The sequence below is a fragment of the Dendroctonus ponderosae genome, unplaced genomic scaffold (assembly GCF_020466585.1).
Source record: "Dendroctonus ponderosae isolate FM_Combo_2020 unplaced genomic scaffold, Dpon_F_20191213v2 Dpon_F_20191213_6, whole genome shotgun sequence".
Taxonomy (NCBI): Eukaryota; Metazoa; Arthropoda; class Insecta; order Coleoptera; family Curculionidae; genus Dendroctonus; species Dendroctonus ponderosae.
The window spans coordinates 2,592,428-2,616,645 of record NW_026018814.1 but is presented as its reverse complement, the minus strand read 5'-3'; the positions used below and the strand labels follow the sequence as shown (position 1 = coordinate 2,616,645).

General features: G+C 36.6%; 1 protein-coding gene across 2 annotated transcripts in view; it reads left to right on the top strand.

Moving 5' to 3' along the window:
• Positions 1–1,056: 1,056 nt before the first annotated feature.
• LOC109536297 (protein C-ets-1) overlaps positions 1,057–24,218 on the top strand; it is a gene marked incomplete in the record, with an annotated part of 68,258 nt that continues 45,096 nt past the window's right edge. Inside the window, 3 exon segments of one of the 2 annotated variants that reach the window (XM_048667654.1) lie at positions 1,057–1,340; positions 3,778–3,897; positions 8,062–8,194. In XM_048667654.1, the coding sequence (XP_048523611.1) occupies positions 3,778–3,897; positions 8,062–8,194 (253 nt within the window). 2 annotated transcript variants of the gene reach the window in all.

Here is a 24,218-nt window from a genome sequence, read left to right as displayed (position 1 = left end):
CGGTTGGTGCTGCTTAATATTCGGGCATTGCATAGTTTCCTTCATCTTGGAACTCTGCTTCTTTAGTCGCCTTCTTCAATGTGGGCTTCTATGCCTTGTTTTCACCAGCTTTAAGCTCTGTGTTTCGAACTTTTAATGCCCATCGAGAAGATGAAACGATCTTAACTCCTTCGTTCTCTCAACATTCTACAACCCGCTGCTTTTGTCAACTTCTTCAAGGCTCTGAGTGGCAGCTCAGAGCCTTGAACTGAACTTGAACTCAGCTTCACCAAGTAGTGCTTGGTTTAGCTTCTTGAATTATTTTTAGCACAACTTTGATGTTTTAAACTTCTTTGAAGGGTTTTTGGGGTTATACGTCCAAGTCACCTTAATACGCATGTATTGGCATACAAGCAGTCTTTTGTTTAATGGCCGATAAGAGTGAAGCGGTGCGCAATTCGCTCTGTAGAAATTCAAAAATTGAAGATATTTTCAATTTTCGCGCGGAAAATTGTTGATTCGCTCAAACCGGAACTTTTCCTTGGCCGTTTCGTGATGTTTTCCTATTCGGTAGTGCGGTTTTTGCGAAAATACGGGTCTTTTCAGTTTTGGCGTTTTCTGACGTTTCGCTGTCAAGTTTGATCCAATTTTTGGCTCTAAAGTTGCAAGAAGTTATCGTCTGGTTTTAACACTGTGTCGCTTCGATAAAGAACCCCTTGAATCCGACGCTGAAACGGTAGGTGGAACTTTTTTAGCTTTTGGTGCCCTCAAAATTATCTTATCGGTTAGCACTGTTGCCGCTTAAAATCAACTCAAGAATAACTACAATACATAAACTATCCGGAACTTGTTAAGCTAACTAAACTGAACTATCTGAAAAAGACTTTCATTCATTGCTTCGCGTTCATTCATGCATTTTTTTCGGCTATAAATAAACCTTGAACTAGTGCAAATAATAGTGGGGCTATTTATCAATAACCGCCATCAGCTGGCATCACTTCTCCAACATTCAAGAATACGGTAAAGTTATGCAATTACTGATTAAATTGGAAAAAATACCTTCAAAGCGTTGCTCTTATTTATTTTCGTATCAAGCCTAGGCATGAATGTGACGCAGGCCAATAAAATTCGAACATTGCCTCCTACCATTTCGCTCATGTTCATTCATCGCGTACGCGTCCGTGTCGTTGTGAGGCTTTCGGCTGTCCGGATTACCAGATTTTCAGCCATCTGAACTCTGTTTTAACGAAATAGGGGGTTTATTTGCGAACATTTTTTTCGGTTGTGTTGTGCGGGTGTTTTGTTCGGATTGTGATTGTACTCACGCTTTTTGGATACATTTTCAGTTGTACGTACTGAAGGTAAAGTTACTGATTTATCTTCAGAGCACTGCTTTTGTTTACTTGATCTATCAGTGGTACAGTCTGATGCTGCTGCTGCCTGATTCAACCCAATAAATAACTGCAAATTCTGGTTTGTTGACAGCAGAATCTTACCTAATAGTTTTGTATTTAACGGCGGTTTTGTTTACTATTGTCATTTTAGTTTAGTGTTTACTGTGTTATGAATATGCATGATGTTATTTGAAACCCGCCTAAAAGTAGGGATTGTATTTGAAAAATGTATAAATTGTCCAGCAGTATTTCAGTAAGTTAGTTATATATGGAAAAACGAGATTTTTTTATAAGAAAATTAGTGGGTTTTTGTTTCAAAAAAGTTTATTGGATAAATTGTTTTTAAGTACACGTGACTAGAAAGCAATTAAAACGGGTTCTACTCCTTGTTCCTCACCATCCGATTTTCAGCCGAAACTATTTCTTAATTTTATAATAAATTTAATATTCGTGCATTGATTTCTCTCAATAGCAAACTTATCAATTTGAAAAAGTGTACGATATTTTGCACAAAGTAGAAACGTTACGTCGCCATCTAAAAAAATATCAATCATCTATATTGATAAGGAGAATCGATTAGATAGTAAGAGGTTTATTATTGGATAAATCCTGGTAACCAGCCGCATACATACAGTAATCTGTATCGAATATTATTACTACTAGGTATTCAATACCTGCTTTGAATCGCGTAATTGTGGGCAATCAAAATAATTTTTAATGTTGCCATAATAATATCGCGAATTGTGTTGATCGAAGATAACGGAATCGACCAAAACAGTTTGTTTTTGTTTTGATGGACAACCATTTTTTGTTGCATATAAAAATTCCTTTTTAGCAGTTCCATTGTCGCGTTCCATGTCTTGAATGTTGTACTTTTCACTGGATAGTCACGTAAATGACTGTCGTTACTCGTTACTGCAACCAGAGATAAACACCAAAGTTCTTAGAAGTTCATAATATGCATGTACGATAACAGGCATTCAAATCTTTGTTATTTTAGTGCCGCATATGTTTGTGCTCTCGCTTCCAGCAGTTCATCTGCAGTGAATTTAGAAAACCGATCAAAAACTTGATTTACTGTGAGAACTTTTAACTTATTGATTAAATTCGATTTTGATTGTGTTTTAATATTCGGTACGCCCCTGGTTGACGAACAGTAGGAGTGAATGCATATACATTTTTATTTGCCCACTACGTCTGCAGGCCACCTGTTTGGGAACCCGTAAGATTTCATATCGGGTTTCAAGAGGGATGACTATCTTTTAGGGCATACCAGTGAGAAAGGCTTTTAACTTTAAAGCCTTTGAGATTCGGCGGTGGGAAAAAATTCACCCTCTACTAAAATGTTGTTTGATTCATTTCAAATATGTACATTCAAATAAACAAGTACATGCAATGCATTCAGTAAAAGATTATTTTTTGAAAATATGCTCGGGATTGTCGATTAGTAATTTAAATTGTGCTGAAAGAAAATTTTATACTGCGTGTTCCAAAATTGTCAAATCTCTAAACAAACGTGAAAATTAAGCCTGTTTAAGGTCTAAATCAGACTTATCCTACCATTCGGTTTTTTTATCAGTTTCCAAGTGCACTGAATAAGTTTTTCAGCGATTTCTATCGGTACTTTCCGCATTAGTTAGAATGCATTAACATTGAAGATTCACACATCAGCACCAAAAACCATTAAGTTGCCTATTTTATGCAACTTTATCCATTAGACTTTCATATTTTTCCCTTTATTTAACCTTGGGAGACGTGTTGGTTTTCGTTTTACATTGCAAAGGCTGCGATTTGACTTGCATCAAACAGAAACCCGCATCAAGGGCAAAGGATGCTCAAAGACTTTTTGTATAAGTTACTGATTATTAAACAAAATCACTCAAATGAATATTTGAGTGAGTTTGAGTGTCTAAAGCTGTTGATGAAACCGCATTATTTTTATCAGAAAACTTACTTTTTCCAACTTTTTGATGGTTGTTGCCGGCATAATCCTTTTATTTGGGTTGCGATCTTTGTTATTTTAAATTAATCATCGTTATTTCCCTACTCCGCCTTCTACTACAAGCTTAATCACTGAAATATAATCATGTTCAAAGAATTTGGAGTTTATTTCGCGCTCGCTTTCGAGTCGTGTTTCTAATTTAATCAATGCGAATCGGAAATTCCGAAAAGCAGATTATTTGCAATAATCTCAATATCCAATATTCTTATTTTAAGATAATTTTGATGTTCCCTGACCATATTTTTGAAACCGCATTGACGACTTTAAGTGTTTTAGGTAAACATTTCTAAAACTGTAATACATTGCTGAAGAAATTGATTTTTTTCCTTCTAAAGGAACATTTTCTATAATTTCAATGTTACATTTTGCAAGAAACTCAACTATTCTTTCTTGTGTTTACAGATGGAGTTGGACGATACAACATTCGACTACGGAGTAGACGATCAGAATTTCTACGATAGTCCGCCGTTTAAGAAAGGTGCCCTCCGAAGAGTGACTTTTAATCCGAAGATTTACTCCAAGGTAGGTGATAATTGCGATGCAAGGGGAAAATGCTGTTTTAGTGTTTTTCTCCTTACTCCATAGTTTCAGTTAATATTGATTGATAGAAATCTTCTAATTGTGTCGTTCTGAAATGTTATCACGTACATATTTTCTGTGACCAAGACTTGTACAGTTTCCCTTATTTAACGATATTCATTTAATCACATTTTTTATTTAAAAAAAATACCCTGGCATGCTTATGGACCTTATTGTGACATACTTTCTCACTGACTAATCTTACTCTGTATTTTAACTTGGGTTCTATGGAATGGTTTAAAATAACACCGGCACCCCCATTTCATAGCAGGTTAAAGTGCTTAGATTACATAGGGGGGTTTAGAGGAAAATACTGACGATTTGTGGTAACAGTTGAGAATGATCTGCACTTTTTCCTTCGAATCTAACATAAAAACACACTCTGAAAATGCAACGGTTAAAAACGTCGCGTTAGAAAAAGTACACTTTTGAACTGAAACTTCCTTCACGCACCCGAAATACCCAACAAAAGCAGTTTATTTTTAATCGCCTCTCTTCCTTTGGCCTATAATAATAGCTTATCTTTCCGGTGTTGAAACATACGTCGTCCGATCCCTACGAGTGATTCACCCTTTTGTTTCGTTCAGCGTAGAACTAATTAAGGGCCAATCAGTGCACTCAGCGAACCGATAACGGAAACTGGTAACAAAACACTCTGTATACGCTTCAGCTACTTTGTCACTCTAGAAGGTTTGGTTTCAATTGCTTGGTTTTTTCTACTAGTTCTTCATCTTCATATTTATTGACTCAGTGAGGTTTTGCTTCGATTTTTATTGTCGACAAATACACAATTGAAGTGAAGTATGCGGAGTGTTTTTGCCTTTTTATGCAAAAATATCAGCTAAAGAGGAGTCTAAACAGTAAAATAACCAATGTATTTCCATACAGTTTTAGCTTCTGGTGGCCGATGATTGGTATTAAATTCACAACTTTACAATGTGTCTTCAGCATAAAAATGTGTGAGTTGTGTATGGTCGCTCATATCAATTAGACTCTGTCTCTTCTTGTTGCGTCCAAGAACTCTAACTTCCTTTGTATAGGCTACTTTTAACATACATGAATGGAACTGGCGTGGTTGCCACATAATATTGCCCATTTAAAAAAGTTTTTTTTGTCATTGGCCCTCTTTTCTAATGGTTTTTTGGCGCTATTTGAGTGGACACGAGATTCCTTCTTGGGGCTTGGAAATGTGCGCCTAAAATTAACCCTTTCCATCCGGTGAATTCTTGCCGATAATTGACTTATGAGCTTCCTTATGCAAGAAGTCACTAACATCTTCCGGATATTGACAATGGCACGTTTTCGGTGCTCGTAGGCCGGATGTTACACGAATTTATTTGGTGAGAAACTTGTACACCTAAGCTCACTCTCAAAGAAATCGGATTTAATAAACTGCCTTTGATCTTACGGCTGCATGTTGGATGCCAAGAACTAAGATAATTTTAAAATAATCTAATGCTTTAGATTTGGGGTAGAGATGTTTCAAATTTACTTATCTGCAATTGATTTTAGGAACTTTGAATGACGATTTCTCGGCAAAGACATTAGTGTTCAGGTTGATTTAAATTTAAATTTTCCTCAACTAGACTGTGTTTCTTCATGTTGCTTTATTGTTGGAAAACAAATTTCAATAGAATTCGAAGCTTTAATGTTGAAGGCACGTTTCCAATGCACATATAAATGCTAATGGCACTTGGAGCGTTATTTTTGGCCTCTGGGAATAAACCCTTTAGATTTATTGCTGTTGGCATTGCATCAAAACAATAAGTGAATTATGCCTGGCACCTGATAAAACTGAAATTTGATTTATTCGGGCATTTCGACCGTTTCAAAGAACTGTGTTTAAAAATAACAAATCGTTAAGTTTACCTGACACATTACGTGAAAACTGGAGAAATGCAGCCAATTCGTTTTTCGGCGGTATTTCGCTGGGTTTAAGCATTATATTTTTCAAAGCTGAATAAAAGTGAGAAAGTTTGAACAATTAAGTTTCTCGTCTGTTTACAGCAGATAAGGTTTGGGCCGGAAGGAGCAAACGGGCTTATCTTTTTAACAAACAAAATTGTCCAATGTGCGGGACTGATTGCAAATAGTTTTCTTCAACCTTTTTATCGAAATCCATTCCACACTAATCCATCAAAGAATACTGTTAGTAGAGGATGAGTCAAACTGATAATTTTAATTGTCTAGCAATTATTGCTCGGTGCATTCTACTAAACATCAGCAACGTTGATCAATTACATGCATACTGCTCTGATAATTTTTTGAATTAGATAATATTATCTAAGTGTGAAAATCAATGGATGATTTTCCATTATTTGAATGTCTTTTTGGATTAGTTTCCTTGTCAGCTTCTACTGTTACTGGTGTTTTTACTGTTGCTTCTTTCAATAGATTTGTCTCTAAACTTTGGCCAGAACACGACTTGTGCAAATATTGTCTTCTGTATGCGTTTACCACATACTGTGGCTGGAAATTATGTTGTACTTGGTGATGGTAAAGTCATTAACACCGTTCTCATGAAGCCAGTAGCAACAGAGACAACGTTGCCTCGATCATCTCATTACGGTCTTTATGTGCTTTTTATGTTGGGATGCATCATAAACATGATTAATTTTTTGTTTGGACGCTTTCGGCCGGTTTAGATTTAGAATTGTTTGAGTCGACTAAGTCAGCCAATTATTACAAGTAGTAGAAAAAGCGGAATTGGTATTAATGGGCTTCACTTCGCGTTAATAAACATTGGCTGAACGCGGTTTGAATGAATAAATTATGAAAAACACGGTCGACTTTCATGTAACGAGGATGGCAACGAATTTCAGAAAACAGAAGGCAAAAAGCACAATTTTGACGACTTTTACGAACGATACAGCTTCCTTAAAGCCGGGCTTTTTAGTCGAAAAGTTTTTTGAAAAACTCAAAATGGCTCAAATGATATGCTAATTTTATCGCAAAAAAAATATTTATTGTTGTTTGCTAACCCCAGAATTTGCAAGTGGACAACATGTAATTCAAAAGCGCACAACACAAGAACCATATTCTCCAGAAATAGGGCCTGTTGTTGAGAAGCAAAATTTCTTTGTTTGCATGTGTTTCACTATTAATGGACTACATAGGCGGCACGTTTCAATCGCAATTTGTGCTTCTGTTTTGCAAAAGACTCGCGTTTTGAAACTGCCAGTAGTGACCAGAAAAATGTTGGAACGTACATCGATTAAGCGGTCAAACATTGCCGATAAAAATAACATTAAGAATTAAAGTCTACAAAAGGATAATTTGTGTTGTTTTATCGATAAAATACTGATAAGTCTCAATAGTAAACATTAAACTAAAATCGAGACTTTCGGTCTGGTACAAAGGCTAATCGAAGCGTTTCAAAAATGGAATCTTGTACGCCATTGCTTTGCGTTCAACCGCCTTAAAACCATCATAACCGTTTTTTAAACTTGACTTTGAAGTTCCAGAAATAGTGGATATTACTTGAACTCCGATTCTTGGCAAAACACCGACCAGTAGAGTGTTTCGAAGACGAACCTGAGCAGGGTTCGGCCTATTTATAGGGATTCTTCAGCTAGATTCACTGCAGCTTTATTGTCACTGAAAACAACACGTTGGTGATGATGATACATCTCAAATATTGCTCTCAATCTGTCTCGGTTAATGTTATATATTATTTTTTTTTGAATGATAAGGCGGTTTTGCAACGAATGAAACTTATGCGCCAGATACCAGTTACACCTCCGAAACAGCAACGGCCGCAAAGAGTCATATTTCTTGGCGCCGATGTCAGCACTTTTTGGCTCACCCTGTACTTCTCGGTAAACGTATTGCGACATCAACTGCATGCAAAGCACTCGGTTAAGTCATGAATGAAGCCAATGGAGTGTGAGTGGCGCGAATACGGAGTAGGCACACGAAAACAATCGTAGGAAAGAATTGATGACCAGACGAGATAGTGGGTGTGACTTGGATAATTCAAGTGCAACGCTAAATAAACCACACAGTAATTTCATTGAAACGCTAAAATAAGCTGTCAAGCTGCTGGAAAATAAACTTCTTGTTCTACGAAAACTATCAGTTTATCTAATCATTTATTGTCTATTTCAGGATGAAGACTTCGTTTTTAAGCAGGAGATTATCGATGAAAGCAGCGATGAGGACCAGACTCAGATGCAGACCATCGGATCTATTCAGAAGGTGCCATCGATCAGCGATTTGTCGGACCCGGAAGCTTCACTTGGTAAGTCAATTCATTCAGGCATTCATGCATTCTGCATTCATGCAAGTTTTTTGCATTAAACAATCAGATAAGTAATAGAGGCCTAGCCTACAGTGTTTTTCTAATAAAACCCCCATTATTTTCCATGCTGTCACTGCTTTTGTACATGCGTTGAATAGTACCAAATGTGCGTAATTTATGCTTAATATTCTTCGCCACTAATAATCTTCGCCGTTATATTAGTTAATAAAATTCATTTCATCTGTTTTAATAAGGATGTATTTTAGGCGGCTGCAATTTAGAACGTTTAAGTTGTTATAACTCGCTTCGCATCGTTGTCGTTTGGTCTTGCAGCTGAATATTGATGTGCGATTTTGCGGTGCCCACTGCTTATCGCAAAGTATTAAAAGTTAGTGAATCATGAAAAATGACTCCAGCTTTTGAAGGGTCATTGCATAACTAGTTTCGCTTGATCTGTGAATGAGATAAGAACATTTTCATGCTTAATCTTATATCCATGAAATGGCGAATGCGCCCACATTGCCCTGCAATATGGCGAATGTTAGGGTGGCATGCGTTGAATAGTCCGGACGTTATGGTGAATGCGTCTGATATTTTCCAGCTAAACCTTGCGTTGAGTGTAAATATAAATATTCAATTTTTTATCATAAAGTACTTAATAATTATGTGTGTGATTTTATGTATATCAAATTGGCAACTGGCATGGGAGCATTGCAAACACTTTGCGGTCGACTGATTTTTGCAAAATTTTCTGAAAAGACGACACCACCCGACGTTGGGTCTTTTCGTTTATTTGTCTTTAATTTCAATATATCTAGCGGTTTGTAAATGGAAGCGCTCTGAAGTTGCAAAGACAAAATAAACAACTGACATAAAGACGGTAGCCTCCAGTCATATGATTTTTATAGTCTTTATTCGTGACTGAGTACCGGCCGCATAATAAAATAAAGACCAAAGTACTTGAAAGATGCAACTACCTCGTTTAAAAAGGAATAATGCGTGTTTCAACGAGTTTCTAATGCTGGAAGCGGCAGGAATTTGTCGTTATCAATCTTAACAAAAGAGCTGAGCTCGGTTGGGTTTTACAAACTTAATTTGGAATTGTTTTGGAAAGTTTTAAAAGATATTTTTGAGATATTAATGATACTTAAATGGAGAAATAATTCTCTGTTTGTTTTTCTTGGAATTTTGTTGGTTTTTTTCTCGCTATTTATCACGCCGTGAATGCATTCGCAATATCCTGCTATTTCATCTCGTTTGAAAACACCCTGCAACCGATTTTACATAACACAATCAATCCCAAGATGCACCTGCTCACAACTTGCACTCTACGAGAGTTCAAGGAAAAAACGAGTTTTCAATGGCTACTCGCGTTGTTATTATGATATTAATGGGTTTAGATTGTTCCATTCCATTATTACAATAAAATATGTATAATAAACTGGCTTGAGTCCGTATTTCGTATGCACTGTGCATCCAGAAATCGATGTAATTGATAATATTTTTTTCATTTGCTCTTCAAGGGTATTTGTGTAATTATTTTATAACGTCTTTTTCTTTGGCTTTTTGTGCCCGTTTTGTACTTTTATTCTGACAAGCTGCATGGTATTTTCAAAATTGCATTTTAAGTCGTTTTGAACTGGTTATTATTTGAAAAGATACCTACCTACATGCTAATTAGAGTTGTGATAATGGTGAAGATAATGGTGCTAATATAATTTTCATTACCCGAAGATAATTAGCTTAAGCTCAACTTAGCCAGTTGTGCATGCCAAAAGCCATAAGCTTTAGATCGGTGATTATCAATCGGTGCAATAAAACTAAATCACAAAATTATTAAAGAAAATTCCTTAACGCCAATTAAAACTAATAAGAATCCTCCGGAGCATAACCGAAGAAATTCTGCATTCGCAAAAACATCGAGCCTCGTTTTCATATTTGGAAAAATACGCATAACTATATATGAGGTAGAGCAGCTCTAGCAGGCAATAACCAATTTATTTATTGAATACTTACGCACCACCGATGTGCAATTTATTCAGTAGCACCGCTGTAGCACCTCTGGAGCTTGGGCCATAATTTCTGAGCGATATTATCTTTCGACTTTACGTCGTTTCCCCACAAAAGAATAGTGATTTTTATAAATTTAATTAAATCGGAAGGCGTCTGGTTGGAAAAGAGCAACGGCCCAGATCAATGCAGTAGCGATATAACACCTCGAAGTGATAGAGAAACTTATTAAAAGATAGAATCTGTGCGTCAGAGATAGTTTATGGAACTCCAATAGATTCAAAACTGATTTGCGTAAAAACACATTAGTTGATAATGGTTTTGCCAACTCCACATTTATCTAAATCTATTCTCAATAACTAATTATTTTTTTAAATTTAACCGGCTTGTTGGGTTATAAGTGCGAACACAATACTGAAGATGGTAGCCATGTTTGCTAGCGAAACTCCGCAATATGCCAAAAATTGCCCGTCCTTATTCAGGTTGTCTTTATTGACTGTGAGCCAATTAAAAATTGGTGTGAATCGTAAAAGTAACAAATGATTGCCAGATTTTGTCAACTAATAACCAGTAATTTTCATTCGGTCTTAAATAATGTGGACAACACGTTTTTGTTAAATTGCAGACGTAACGAGCCACTCTTGTTCTCCTTCAGATTTACGGCGAAACTCAATTTCAAGAAGCACTTATTTGAAAGTTAAGCCGATAATATTCTGTATTTTTTCAATTTTGGGTTTAAATTAGTCGACAATGATTATTTCAAGGGCTTTTTAAATTATTGCCCAACACTAATAAGAGTCGAAGGTAGGTATGTGATTAATTATTAATATAAATTCTGATTAAGGTAAATCTGCAGTTGAAAGCATTTATTTGTTGAGTTTTTGTTCAAGTATTTTTGTGCTGTGCAGTTTTCGTTTTTGGTGTGAATAAACAGTAGTTTAAATAATTGTAAGAATTTTTCATTCCTTGTTTGCAACTAACGACTTAATCACACTGTGTGCCTGCAACATGAACAGTTATAAATAAAGTCTCAGGATGAAGAAATTGAAATCGTTAAGTGATTACTACAAGCGCCAGAAAGTCAGCGGATTATAAATTACGCCAATTTGCATAACAAATATTCGAGCAGGAAATCATTTGGGGATAAAGTTTGACTTAATTTGATAAATTATGGACCGATGTTTTCCCATAGTGGTTCCAAGCAACCGGCCAGGACAACTTCGACGCATATCATTAGGCAAAATTAACAGATTTGCTAATATTCAATTCACTATTGTTGCCACATTGTTGGCACTTATTTTTTTTACTGCGGTTGAGTTACTAGTCCCTAATTTTGCGTACTTTTATGAAAACAATGGGCAGCAACAACGACAATCATATTCCATTAAATTGTGCAAGTTCTAGAAGTTTTAAACACCAAATATAAAAAGTTTTTTATTAGACTCCGGTAGTACCGGGTGTAGAAAGCCCTTTTTTTTGGCCCCAAAGAAAACCCCAGTTCTAGTTGGGCAAGCAAAATTAGAATGAATGAAATTATGCAAAGCAATTTCCTGCTCCGTTTTCATCAATGGACAAATCTTTGCAGCGTTTGGGTATTGGCAACATCGAATGTATCAGTTCACCTCGTGTATTTCCTGCAGTTTAATTTCGATGTCCCCTTAGGGCTTATAGTAGGTATACTGACCCCATAATATACCTGTTCATTCATACATACTCACACATCGTGGGAAACTGTTCTGCGCCGGATGGGCAGCAGGCCGCTGTGCCTTTCTCTTTTCGATCGACTCAACGTTCACTCGTTTTATCTCTGTCGGCTTGGTCAGATTCTGGCCATCGATATACCGACTGCCCATTGCCTGCCGGCCGTAGCTATAATTACAGTGGTGTCGTTGGTCAATCTACTGCTTTATGGGGCGGTTTTCATCTGCAAACTATCTTTGTGCATTGAAAGGCAATTTTCCAATGGTTCTTAGCTCGAGCTCACGCAACACTCTTTGAATGTTCAGATTCGTCGGCTGTTCGACGCCACTGGATTTTATAAGACCCGGATCGTTTATTTTGTAACGACCAGCGGCAGTAATCATTTTTACGGAAGGCAAATGTATTGTGCCGGCTTTTGAGAGCATACTGTTAGGCCGAAGATAAATGGGGATTTAGCAATGGTAGAGTAGAACTGCTGCAGGAGGGAATTATTAATCTATGTGACTTGCTTGTTGTCGGTTCGCTACTTGATTCGTTAATTAGTTGCTTTGGGCAGCGTTTTGCATAAACTTACTGCCTCGAATTTCTTAGCAGCTTTACAGTTAACTCCCAACTGCCTTTCGTATCATCCACTTTGCATTACAAGCAGATTTTATTCGCAGCATTCGAAAAATCAGACCTGTTTTTTTTTTAATGGGTAATTGATGATTCAGTGCTGGCTTGTGAACCTTGACCGTATTCAGTTGGTTTCACTCGGGAGCGAACAAGAAAAAATCATCGTTCAACTAATGCTTTACATAACACCGAGTGTCGCGACATTAAAATACATATTTTCGCTAATCACTTGTTGCTATTGCAGGCAGCAAATTATCGGTTCCCACAGAATACGTAATTGCATTATAAACTAACCCAGATATGGTTTTTGTATGTCTTGACATTATTATTTTAAACTAATTCTGGCCGATTGAAAGTGGCCTGCTCATTCACAAGTGAAATTGCTTTGAATCACTGCAGAGGATGTGCCTACCTTTTATAGGAGGATCGGGGGTCCATATTTATTTATTAATTAATTGGTAACATTTCGATTTACTTTTATTGAACTTTTTTCAAAGTTCCTTCATTCTTCGTAAATGCATGCAATCAAACCATACAATTTCGTTGCATATTGTTTCTAATGTTACATATCAAACGAAACCTCTCAATTATTCTAATTGTTAGCTTCAGTATTACATAATTGTCTCAAGTCCAAGTGTTTTTGTGGATAAATGATCCATGATCAAGTCAAAGTAAGCGAACTGCGTATTTTTTGCAAGGGGTGATCACTTACAACGTGAGTTTTCAATGACATTAAATTTCCCAGCTGTCTTCAGATTCCATTTACAAACAAAGTGGTTGATATTGCTTTGTTAAACCAAGAGTTTTCCGTTTCTTCTGAATGCTCAGTTCGAAAGTAACGCACTGCATGCGCTGATCAAATTGCTCGATGGCTAGATCGTATGTACATTTTGGAACGGTTATCGTCCCGTCAATGCTAAGCTGAAGAAGCACATCTTCGGCCAACAGGTTTGGCCGGACACGCGACCGTTCATTCATTCATCCATTCATCCATTCTTCATTTGCCCTCTCTACTTCTTGATAGTCTCAATAAAGTGCTGGGGTTTCAGTAAGGATCATCTTGTGCATTATCCATCACAAATCAAAATCGTAATAGTAGCGCCCTTCATTCATGTCGAATGTTTTAAAAGTAAACTAATAAATCTCATGGATAATAGCATTTAGACAAAATCACTCTCTTAGAGAAGGCAGTGTGAAGGTTGGAAGCTGTTCGTTCACTAACTGTAACCGCCAATAATAATTAGGTATCTGCTCTCAGGTACCAGTTATTGGTGATAAAAACGTTTATGGAATGAATGTGTCTCGATAGCTTATTAAATGTGCTTATTTATGAATGAAAACCAGCGATAAATTTATTCAAATATATGCACGGTGAACTTCTTATTTATATGTATTTATTAATAACTGGAAGTCATTGACTTTCTGCCATCAAATCATCCTACAACTATTTTGCAATTCTTCCGTTATCTTTCCAAGATATATTGCACGTTAATTGATTAGAGATGAATTATCATGGTCATAAATGTACTATAGGCCGGACCTTACTTTTTTCTTTGTGTTCGAAAACGCTTAAAATGTGCCGAAAATGTCTATTAATTCGGTCCTGAAACTTCTACCAGGTTTTTAATGAGTTCGATGCGTCCGTGAGATGCAAATGATGTGAAATTTGAGACATTTTGAGAAAATTTTAATTTTTTCTAAAAATCAACCCTCACCCTTGGAAAAATTTGGACCAAAAATCAAAATTTCACTTGCGTGTTTTTTAAGCTCAATCGATTCCCCGAAGAATAAAAAAAGGAACTTATACAACCCAAAAATGATAAAATATTCACGAGTTTTCGCTTAATTCTTCGCTGGTTCCCTTTTTAATTAAGTATAATTTAGGATCGACAATCGTCGTGCTGTCCACTGTTTAGGTTAATTTTATTCATTGATCTTAACGAGTTTTGTGTTAGTTTCCTGGTATTTTAGGGCGAATATTAAATATTTAATTCATCAACTTCTATGTGCAATCTAAATGATTTTGCTATCCCAATCCCAATTTAATTCGCAGCTTTTTATATCAAAACCACATGATTTACTAGAGTGGACTTCGTATGCTGTTCCATAATAGAATACGCCCCAAACAACAGTTAATGTTATTATTAACAGACACATGGCTTTCTTTGCAATCTCATATTTAACCACCACTTCCTGCCTGCCTTTTAAGCCTGAGCTTCTTGCGAGTTATTAGAACAGGCTGTGCCATTATTTTTTCACCGCGTTTTGATTCAAGGCTCTTATTCATTGTAAAATCTCACACAGAATAATTCATAAAACTCTTTCTTGAATTGCATTGGTAATGCGAAAACGACCATCTAAATGCTTTTATCACTTTTGGAACCGCACAAATGATTGAAAAAACCGATATAATTTGTGTGAACTATATTTTATATTCAGACTTCTAGAATTTGCTCTGCAATGTGTCAATGTTGGTGTGGTTCGGGCTACAAAAGTGTGAACAAATCCAATTATTGAGTCCAGGCTCTCGTACAAATACTGAACGTTTGTTATCGTTGAGCGGAAATCCTGTACAAGTGCTTCGAAAACGAAACGATAAAGAAGTGTACCAATAATTAAGTATCTAAATGTATAAACAATACATTTACTTCGATTTAAGTGGATTTTTTGGAGCCAAAGTGGGATTAATGCAATAAGACAGGTAACATAAGCTGTTACAGTGAACAAGTTTTGGCGGATATCTGCAAGCTTCTGATCCCTATCTACATTCGTGTAGAATTTGCCATTTTTCGTTGCCTAATTAATCTTCTAATGAAATAATTCAATACATTCAATGGCAGCATTTTTAATTGACAACCACTAATTAACCGATTGAATAACTCTGGCATTAAAGTTCAACAATGTGCAGATTGGTTTGAGATGATTAATGTGTATTAGTAACAGCTGGCGCCAAGCTTAAAAAATTTAGCAATCCTCTCAGTTACTTGCTAACTAAAGCAGCCAGCAAATGATGTTGCGAACCTTACAACTACCTCTATTTGATTGGTGAACAGGTTTAATCTGGAAGTAAACAAGAAATTGTTAATAAACCACATCCAACCAACCGAAACTGCTATTCGAAGTCAAAGGTTATTTGAGGCGTGAATGTTGCAGGATGAAAGGCGTGTGTATGTGCTGAAAAAGAAGCCTTCAAGCAGCTTCAATTGGTCGTGTCTGGCACAATTACGTTTTAAACGGTAGTGGCTTTATTGGTGAAATAAGACTAGTTCGAAATGTGCTAATCTCAGGCACCCCCGACAGGTTTCGACCCGGCCTGGGTTTAGCCTGTACATGTAATGGTTCATAAAGGCTCGAAACCGGGCGTGAGGGTGCCTGAGATTGGCACATCTCTAAATCGGAACTTATTTGCTTCTGAAACTTTTGACGCTTGTAATGATGTCCAAAGTTTCTTATTTAAACTTGGAGCTGATAAGGCTTTAAATGAAGGACACTTGAGTATATTGACTGTTTCACCACATTTATATTCCGCAATAAAAAATTGGACAAAATCTCCCAAAGCTGCAGTTTGCTCAAAACAAAAAACCTAATTGTTCAATTAATCACAGCAGTTGATTAATATTTAGAAAAAACTGTACCATTTTGTTGCAAGCTCTATGCCCGTGTTCCTCTAATAAAACGTTCAGTTTTTCCTGCAGAATAACGAGATTTATTAATTTTAAAATGTAGATTGCTTGGTTTTGTTTCCGAATTAAAGTCGGGGCCGACAAAAAGCCAACTGATTTGAAAATATTGTAATGAAGGCACGCACAGGAATATTACAAAAAGGTCGGCAAACAAAATTATTGTTACTCGTTAACTCTTCATATTATTCAGTTAGGCCAATAGCGATAACGGGTTGAAAAACCCCATTTTACAAAACGGTAATTTAATAGATATTTTTGTTCAAAGGAATCGATGTAGCAAAAAAATTAATAAGAGCAGATATGATTGGGTTGGGGACATTGTTGCATTTAAAGGTTTTGCATACAACACACTATTTCATTGCTTGTTTCTAGCTCGATTACTTAATCAGTAGTAATTCATTGTCTTAAGGTGAGTGCCCTTAAGGTTCCTGCATTTCTCAGTAAGTAGATTAATTTATTCCTCAGTAAGTAGATTAAATTTTTTCAATTGATCAACTGGACACGTAGTTATCGATTTGGTCTTTAGGCGTTGCCTATTTATTTGAAGTTGCTAGTCCGGATGCTAAATGTTTCTGTTTCCTGGCGAACATTTGAGGCTTCCGCACAATATTTACGTTCATTTAGTTAACTTTGTCTTCTAATGCGTAAACATGTTCGGCCGGTTGGGACTTTGATAATTAAAATGCCCCAGATTCCACTGCGAACGAAACATGGGAGTTTCGATTTTTCCAATCCTTAAGAAATGTTTGGCTGTGCCTTCATCATCAGTCGTTGACTTATAACCCTGCGGATTTTCCAGACATAATTGAAAAAAGCACCAATTGAACCATAAAAACAGGCATTTTTTTCGATCTCAGGTAAAATTAGAAACTGTGATTGGCGGTACGGTGCAAAGCGAATCGACAATCGAAGGAAGCGCTGTTATGCTAAAGAAGTAAGAAATGACACAATGCGTCATTTCAAGGTACGCTAACTATCGAGGTGGATTTTTGCATTGTTATAAACTAATGTTAGGTAAAGTTTGATTGCCAGATCGATGAACGTGTATGTTGCTTAGTCAATTCGAAAGTTCCTTTTCTTAAGCATTTTTGTTCAAGTCAGGAATTTTAATAAAAAAAAACAGTAAGAAATGTTCAACGACACATTAGAGCCGCCAATAAACTCCAACACCATATACCATAAATAATGTGTTCTACTAAGTTTTCCCATGGAAAAAAGGGCAACCAACGCAGGTGCACTATTTGCATTGCAAATACGATCCTGCCGACGTCTTGAGCTTAGCTACTTGTTGCTTTTCGTTGGGCTTTAAATACACATTTTTTCCATTTAATGAGCAGCAGTAATCATTGAGTCGGTGGAAATTGCCTATAAAATTACGGAAAATTATTAGTGACAATGCTTTGCGGAATTTGTTTACGACTCAATTAGAAATTACTGCGTGTTGATAATAAGTAGGTCTATAACTTCTGTGTCGAAAACATTCTTCTGGTAGATCTTTGAAGCGATTATTGTCCGATTAAATCTAAATGCAGTTATAAAATACGGTCGGTTTTAGGCAATTTTTGTCAGACAAAAATACCTATAGACATTTATTTATTTCGATTCCACTGCACAAAATAATTTAATGAATATGCAACGGCTTCGGGAAACAATGCCAAGTTTATCGGTGGGAACCATCTGAAAACAATTTCAATTTCCATGAAAGTCTAGATGTCTGAGGTACTTGGTACGATTCTTTTACTATCGATGCCTGTATTTACATTTTAAAACGAGTGAAATGAGTGAAAGTCCTTTTTATATGCTTTGTGATTTATTACTGCACAATAAAGGCACCAGAAGCTGTGTAGCTTATTTTTGCTGGTTTAATGAATGTAACTTGCGCAATTCGTTTGAGTCTACCCAAAAAGCCCTATCAGATGTTGCGTCAAACGATCGAAAAATTAAAAAACATACATACAAAATAATGAGTAAATGCGTACTGTCTGTTGGCCATAAAATACTGTCCACAAGTGGCGTATAATGGTTATGCTAATTGAAAAATCTACATATAATGCAAAGAAGATGATGAATATTCATTAATGTTTATTATTGTTATTGAGGAGCATGGAACTACCCTGACCCTTTATCGGGATCATCAGAACTAACTACATGGATATTTTGTTGAATGTGTAGTTGGAAAAAAATTATTTATTTGCTTTATTTCCACCCTGCCGGAATGCGAAGCGAAACCTATCGTGACGGCGTAACTCAAGAAGGTCTCATGCTGCTATCACGAATAGCTAAAGACTCGGTTGTAACCATTTTCCATAACAATAATTATAGCCGCGATAAACTTGTAGCCAGCCTTCTTATTAGAATTCGCATATTTTTCCCTTCTTTTTCGCTTTTTGCCTATCGATGATAACTACTTAATTTTAAACGAAGTGGTCTGGTAATCGTAATTTCAGCAAAGACAAGAGGTGTAATAATAATAAAATACAAGAGCAAACGCAGTTACGACTATATATGGTTTTATTTATTTCTCGCGATAATTACACTTGCATGTAATGTATTTTATTTATTCGCTTCAACTGATTAGATGCGTTGTTTTATTTTTTGTCTTTGCTTTGCTTTCCACCATTGCGTTTCCGTAATCGTAATGGTGCGTGAGATAATATAATAAGTATAATTAAGAGCATTTATCTAGTTCAAACGCCAAAGAAACATGCAGTTTTAGATGATAATTATAATATACGGAAAATGGGTGATACTTTTTTCCCACACTGTTAGTCAGTTGTATTTGTTTAAGTATGGAAATTTATCTGGGGTTATTTGAATTTTTTTGGGCAATTTTCACACGCACCCCGTAATATGATTGAAGCCTCCGAATCAACCCGAAGCTGCTCGGGTGTTTTCGCCAAGCTATGCAAACATAGTGGTTTCCAAGGAAACCGGTTTTTTTTCGGTAGTTGTTCAGGTTTACCAGGGGCGAGCAAAAAATTTCAAATTTTTCAAAAGGAAATGTTACTTGGCCGACCTTTATCGTGTATGTATGTATGTAGTGCCTTGGCAGTGGGAAAACCGCGTTTCGATTAACGAACAGTTCAGTTCACACCTGCCATTGTTCGTGTTGTTTTTCGTTTCCCACGCACTTAAAATTCATAAAATAGGAAACACACGTGCGTTTTGGGAGCATCAAATTGACGGTAAATGATGCGTGAACTCGGCTCCACTTCAATACGTATTTATCGTTACGATAGGTGTAAAGCAAACGGTTAGTCGGCCTGTAGATTAACACTAATGCACTAATGTGGTGCAAATCGTTGAGCATTTTCCGAGGAAATTTGCGCAAAGAGGCTTTTAGTAGCAGAATTCCATGAGGTGTTCTTAGCACCATTTGCATTACGACCATTTCAGATGCGGCATAATCTTTGAGTTAAATAGAAAATGGGCTTACGGTCGGGCGATTGAGCATGTATGGACCAGCTGATGACATGAAAACTCAACTGACAATTGGGTTTTTTGCGCCAACCAGAAGAAAGTGAAATAGTGAAATGCGAGGGTTTTTCTGTCAAAAGCAATCGTTCCCAGAACCGGTTTAGCTCTTATCAGCTGGGTTTAGCTTGCAATTGACACAGCCAAAAATCTTTTTCAACCACAAATTTTGTAGAGCTTTGGACATTAAGAATCCAGAATAGATTGTCGATAATGATTAGCAGAGACCAGAGACTCATGAAAGAACTCTGCTTGGTAGCTACTTCCTATAATCATGAAAATCGAAACGTCGATGATTTGTGATTTCTACCGATGTATGTTACAATTAACCGGCGATTCAATAACAGTACTGGCATAGAGATGATGTGAAATTACCAATTTTAATTTGTTTAAAAATTGTTGTAAGTGGCTAATTATCCCGCGACCCAACACCGGATATTGTGCGCGGACCAAGGTTAAATAACATTGTTTGGAACGTTGGGATGATGATGGTTTATTCGTTATAATTTTCCAAGCACTTTTAAATAGTTTAAACGCGGTTTTGTTAACGTGAAACGCGGCCCACTTTGACTAGACCAATAGTCTCTTCAGTGTATTGACATCGGTGTTGTCATTGTTTGATCCACTCTCTGGACAAGTTGGATGGAGGCATTGAATTGCCTCAGAACAGAAGTAAAACTTAACGATATCGGCCCCTATTGGTGGTAAATTTTCGAAAATGATTAACGATAATATATCGGGCAGTAAATTACAAGGCAATGGCAATATTCTAGGCATTTTGTCAATAAGGAAGTGAGTTGTAAGGAATAAAGCAAAAAATTGTAAAATATGATGCTCATTTTAATATGTGACGAGATTAATAGACCAACATCCTGTGTGTTGAGGCAAGTTCAGATTTATTTTGCTAATATTAGACGAGCATGGTCTATTAAGGCGATGTATTAATTTAAAGTGTTGCAGTGAAATGAAAATATGTATTTAGGTGAATATCGCCGATCGGCGATCAAATAACGTAATTTAAGCAACGGATTTCAGCATTTACATTTTAATGTTGCCGGTATTAAATTTAATTTATTTGCCACCGATGATAAACGATCCGACAAATATTGCGTAACAATGAAGCCAATATCAGCAAATCTTCCTAGCTGGTCGCAGCGTCAATTACAAGTGTCTACAGTAAAACCATTAAGGTATTTGTGGAATTTACCATCATACCATCTTAGGCTAACAATACCATTGGTTGAATGACTCGCTAGACTTTTTCATTTTACCAATATATGCATTCATTCACAGACTATTCTCAAAGTGCCAACAATCTACCTAGTAATTGTCTTCCAGTGAATCATGTTGGAATTTCCCTCCAAATTCGACGGAAGAATTCATTCCTTTATTGGCAGGTAGTATACCAGTTTGGCGTGCGTCCAGTTCGATTCTTTCTCAAATTCTTTGCCCTTACCATCTAGTATGTGCATTATAAAAATCGTTTCGGCAATTCTACAGATTCTTACGTGGGATTATTTGAAAAATCCAATCGATTTCCACTTTGCTGGCGAATTATTTCATCCGATGAGCATTAAACGAGCAATTCTCCTGTGCCAAAGCTCTAGACAGGCCACAGCTCTAATGAGCCAGATGACTAATGTTCTGGCCCACAGCCCGAACATAATTAATAATTATTTTAATTATCTACATACAAATCAGGAGGCGACAAAGTGGTGAGACAAGGGGGCTCTCCTACCTCACCTGGGGCCACTATTTCATGGTTTGATGGGCACAATTCTCTGCAAAGTTTAACGATCATCCTATGGTAATGTTCGCCAATGAAACAATGGAATGGAAAATGGGAGAAATCGTCATCGCTTTTTATATACAGGCCTATTTAAAATTCAATCAAACGGGATGCAAACTTGTATTATAGTGTGTATGATCAGGGTGACTGTGTTTCAATTCCAAATCAAATTCATTCCTGGGTTTCCTTGGTACATTTTCTTGCTCGGCAAAAAATGCATGCCAAGGCTTAAAGCAGCAACAACGCTACACATAAAAACTGATGATGGTGGAAAAATACACCGAAACGTATTTTGATTGATAAATAGAGACAATAAATGACTGAAACCCAGGAATGAATTTGATTTGGTTGTGTTTTAATTCAACCCTTGAATAAATTATGGTCTAGCGCTTTCGACTGTTACGTCATTCAGCACTCAGCGGTTTTGTGGTCAGTTTCATGTATTGCGCCTTTGGTTTCGTCTTTTCAGAAGAACCAATTTGTTTGTATAATAATAAGCAACACTGTGGACTTCGCCTGTTTTCCCTGTAGTAAATAAACCCCTGGGATTAACCGAGTTTTACTATTTCGAAACACGCGTGATTTGAACAAAGCGGGTCGACAAAGTAGTAAAAATAAAGAATAATCTCCAACCTAAAACCCATTATGTTGTTGCAAATTCACATTAAATTCAAGAGAGAAAAATGATTAAATCATCAAAATGTTAGCGTAGCTATTTGGAATGGGGATTATATTTGTCTTAGTGATTATCAATGTTTGCTGACATCTTTTTCCCATATCAATATTGAGAACCAGAAAAATACAAACCAGCCAATCAAAGACACGCATCGCATCGACAAACAAAAACAAACACTAAACCGAAACTTTTTGTGATGACCGACTTGGTCCAGGATCTATTTGAAGTGTGCATTCATCAGATACCAATACCCTGTTTGTACAACAGACTTAAAGGCCAAACAGTTCGTATAATGATGAACACATAATATGTGTACACAGATAAATACTCTTAAGGTTTCAAGCAATCTTGTACGAGTTAACACTTCGTATTTAACGTATAAATGTTTGCACGGTCAATATTTGAGAGCGATGGAACAATATTCTTTGAAATTTTGTGACAAATGCCCGGTTTGTTTGTGTGTTAAAAAAATGGAAATGAGTGGTTTTCCACTGATGGGTGCGGGGCAGTATTTCGTTTATTTTTATTAAAAAATCGTGTGCCAGTTGAATATTACCTTTGCCGGATTATCGGAATGGAAAAAGCTGTTTCCAACTAAATCTGTTTGGGAATGGGTGAAATTTCGGCGATTTAATCCCTGCCCGGACGCTCCTTTGGCGGTTGCACAAAGTCGATGATTCTTTGAGGAGATTGAGAGATGTTAATTAATTTCGGCATCACGTTCTCAACGACACTTTTTGTCAATATTCCACGCGTTAAGATCGGGTTGAAGGGTAACTATCCCCGGGTGTTTTATTGCTTTCGCCCCTCTCGAGGCTTTACTTGTTTGCATTTAACGCGTTGGCGAACAATTTCATATCATTAAAGATGCTCAACTGCCTTTAATTAGCTACAACCTCTTTTCCAATCCCTACAGGGTTGCGCGTGATTATTTCGAATTTGCATAATATTTGGAGTACATTATTAGTGAACATCTTGCAAACGTTAAAAAAATGTTTGATAAATTGTGTTTTGATGTCATTAGAAATGCGCGAGTTCGGCCTTCTTTAATTGGTTTCCCATCATTAATCAGCTGGGGATTTTTGACATAATTGTTGGATAATTAATTGGACTGTCTGGGTGAATGATGGAGTTTTTGGTTTTGATCAGAAAAAACTGATCTTATTCCTGAAGTTGCTGATACAATTACGCTTATCTCGCTTGAATGTTTCAAAATCAAGAGCATTTAAATGATCCAACATTCTCGGAAGCGACTAAACATTACAATTCAGTTGGCATCCAACAATTTAACAATGGGCTTTTATAAATACCGCGACTGATAGTAATTTTAGAAAACAATGCAGAACCGTACTCGCATACGGAATCAGACATTATTCACCGAAATTGTTTTAAAATGTCCGTTAATAATTAATTAATATACTTCGACCCAGAGAGTAACTAATTAATATTCGTTTCGGATTGGGGTTTTTGTGTATTCTCTCCTACATCCCGACAATTATTATATCCTTATGAGTCCCTATGTGTTTCGTGTGTGCTTCACCCGAGAAACGCCTTTGATCCATCGAATCTAATGATCGTTTGTTGTGTAAATGTAAATTGAATCGTGATTGAGTGAGGTTTCCAAATAATTTCAGCCCTTCAGGCCTTCAGCGGGTGAAAGAACGCGAGCCTTGTTGATAAAGTCGATGATAAAACACGGTCCGGTTCTGCTTCTATTAGCCCATTACAACAGCGAAAACAATTATTCGTCGTTAATAACGTTGTCCATTCCAAGGTGGAAGGGTCCTCTCCATATAGAGGAACCACGCTTGGTTGCTCCTGGGCTGTTTTGGGTGCGCCTTTGACCCCGACCAGTGGGAACATGTCTGGACTTGATTGTCTACCAATCTGGAATTGTAGGTGTTCGTCATCTACATTAATTAAACTGCGTGGCCTTTTGTGAGAAAACGTTAATCACATTCTGATTTATTCGGCGAGACACCAGCGCCATCATCAGATTTAAAATTTACACAAACTCATGATTGGTAAAAATCAACGTTCTTTTAGGTCTTTGCCTTCTTGAAACCTTCAATTTGT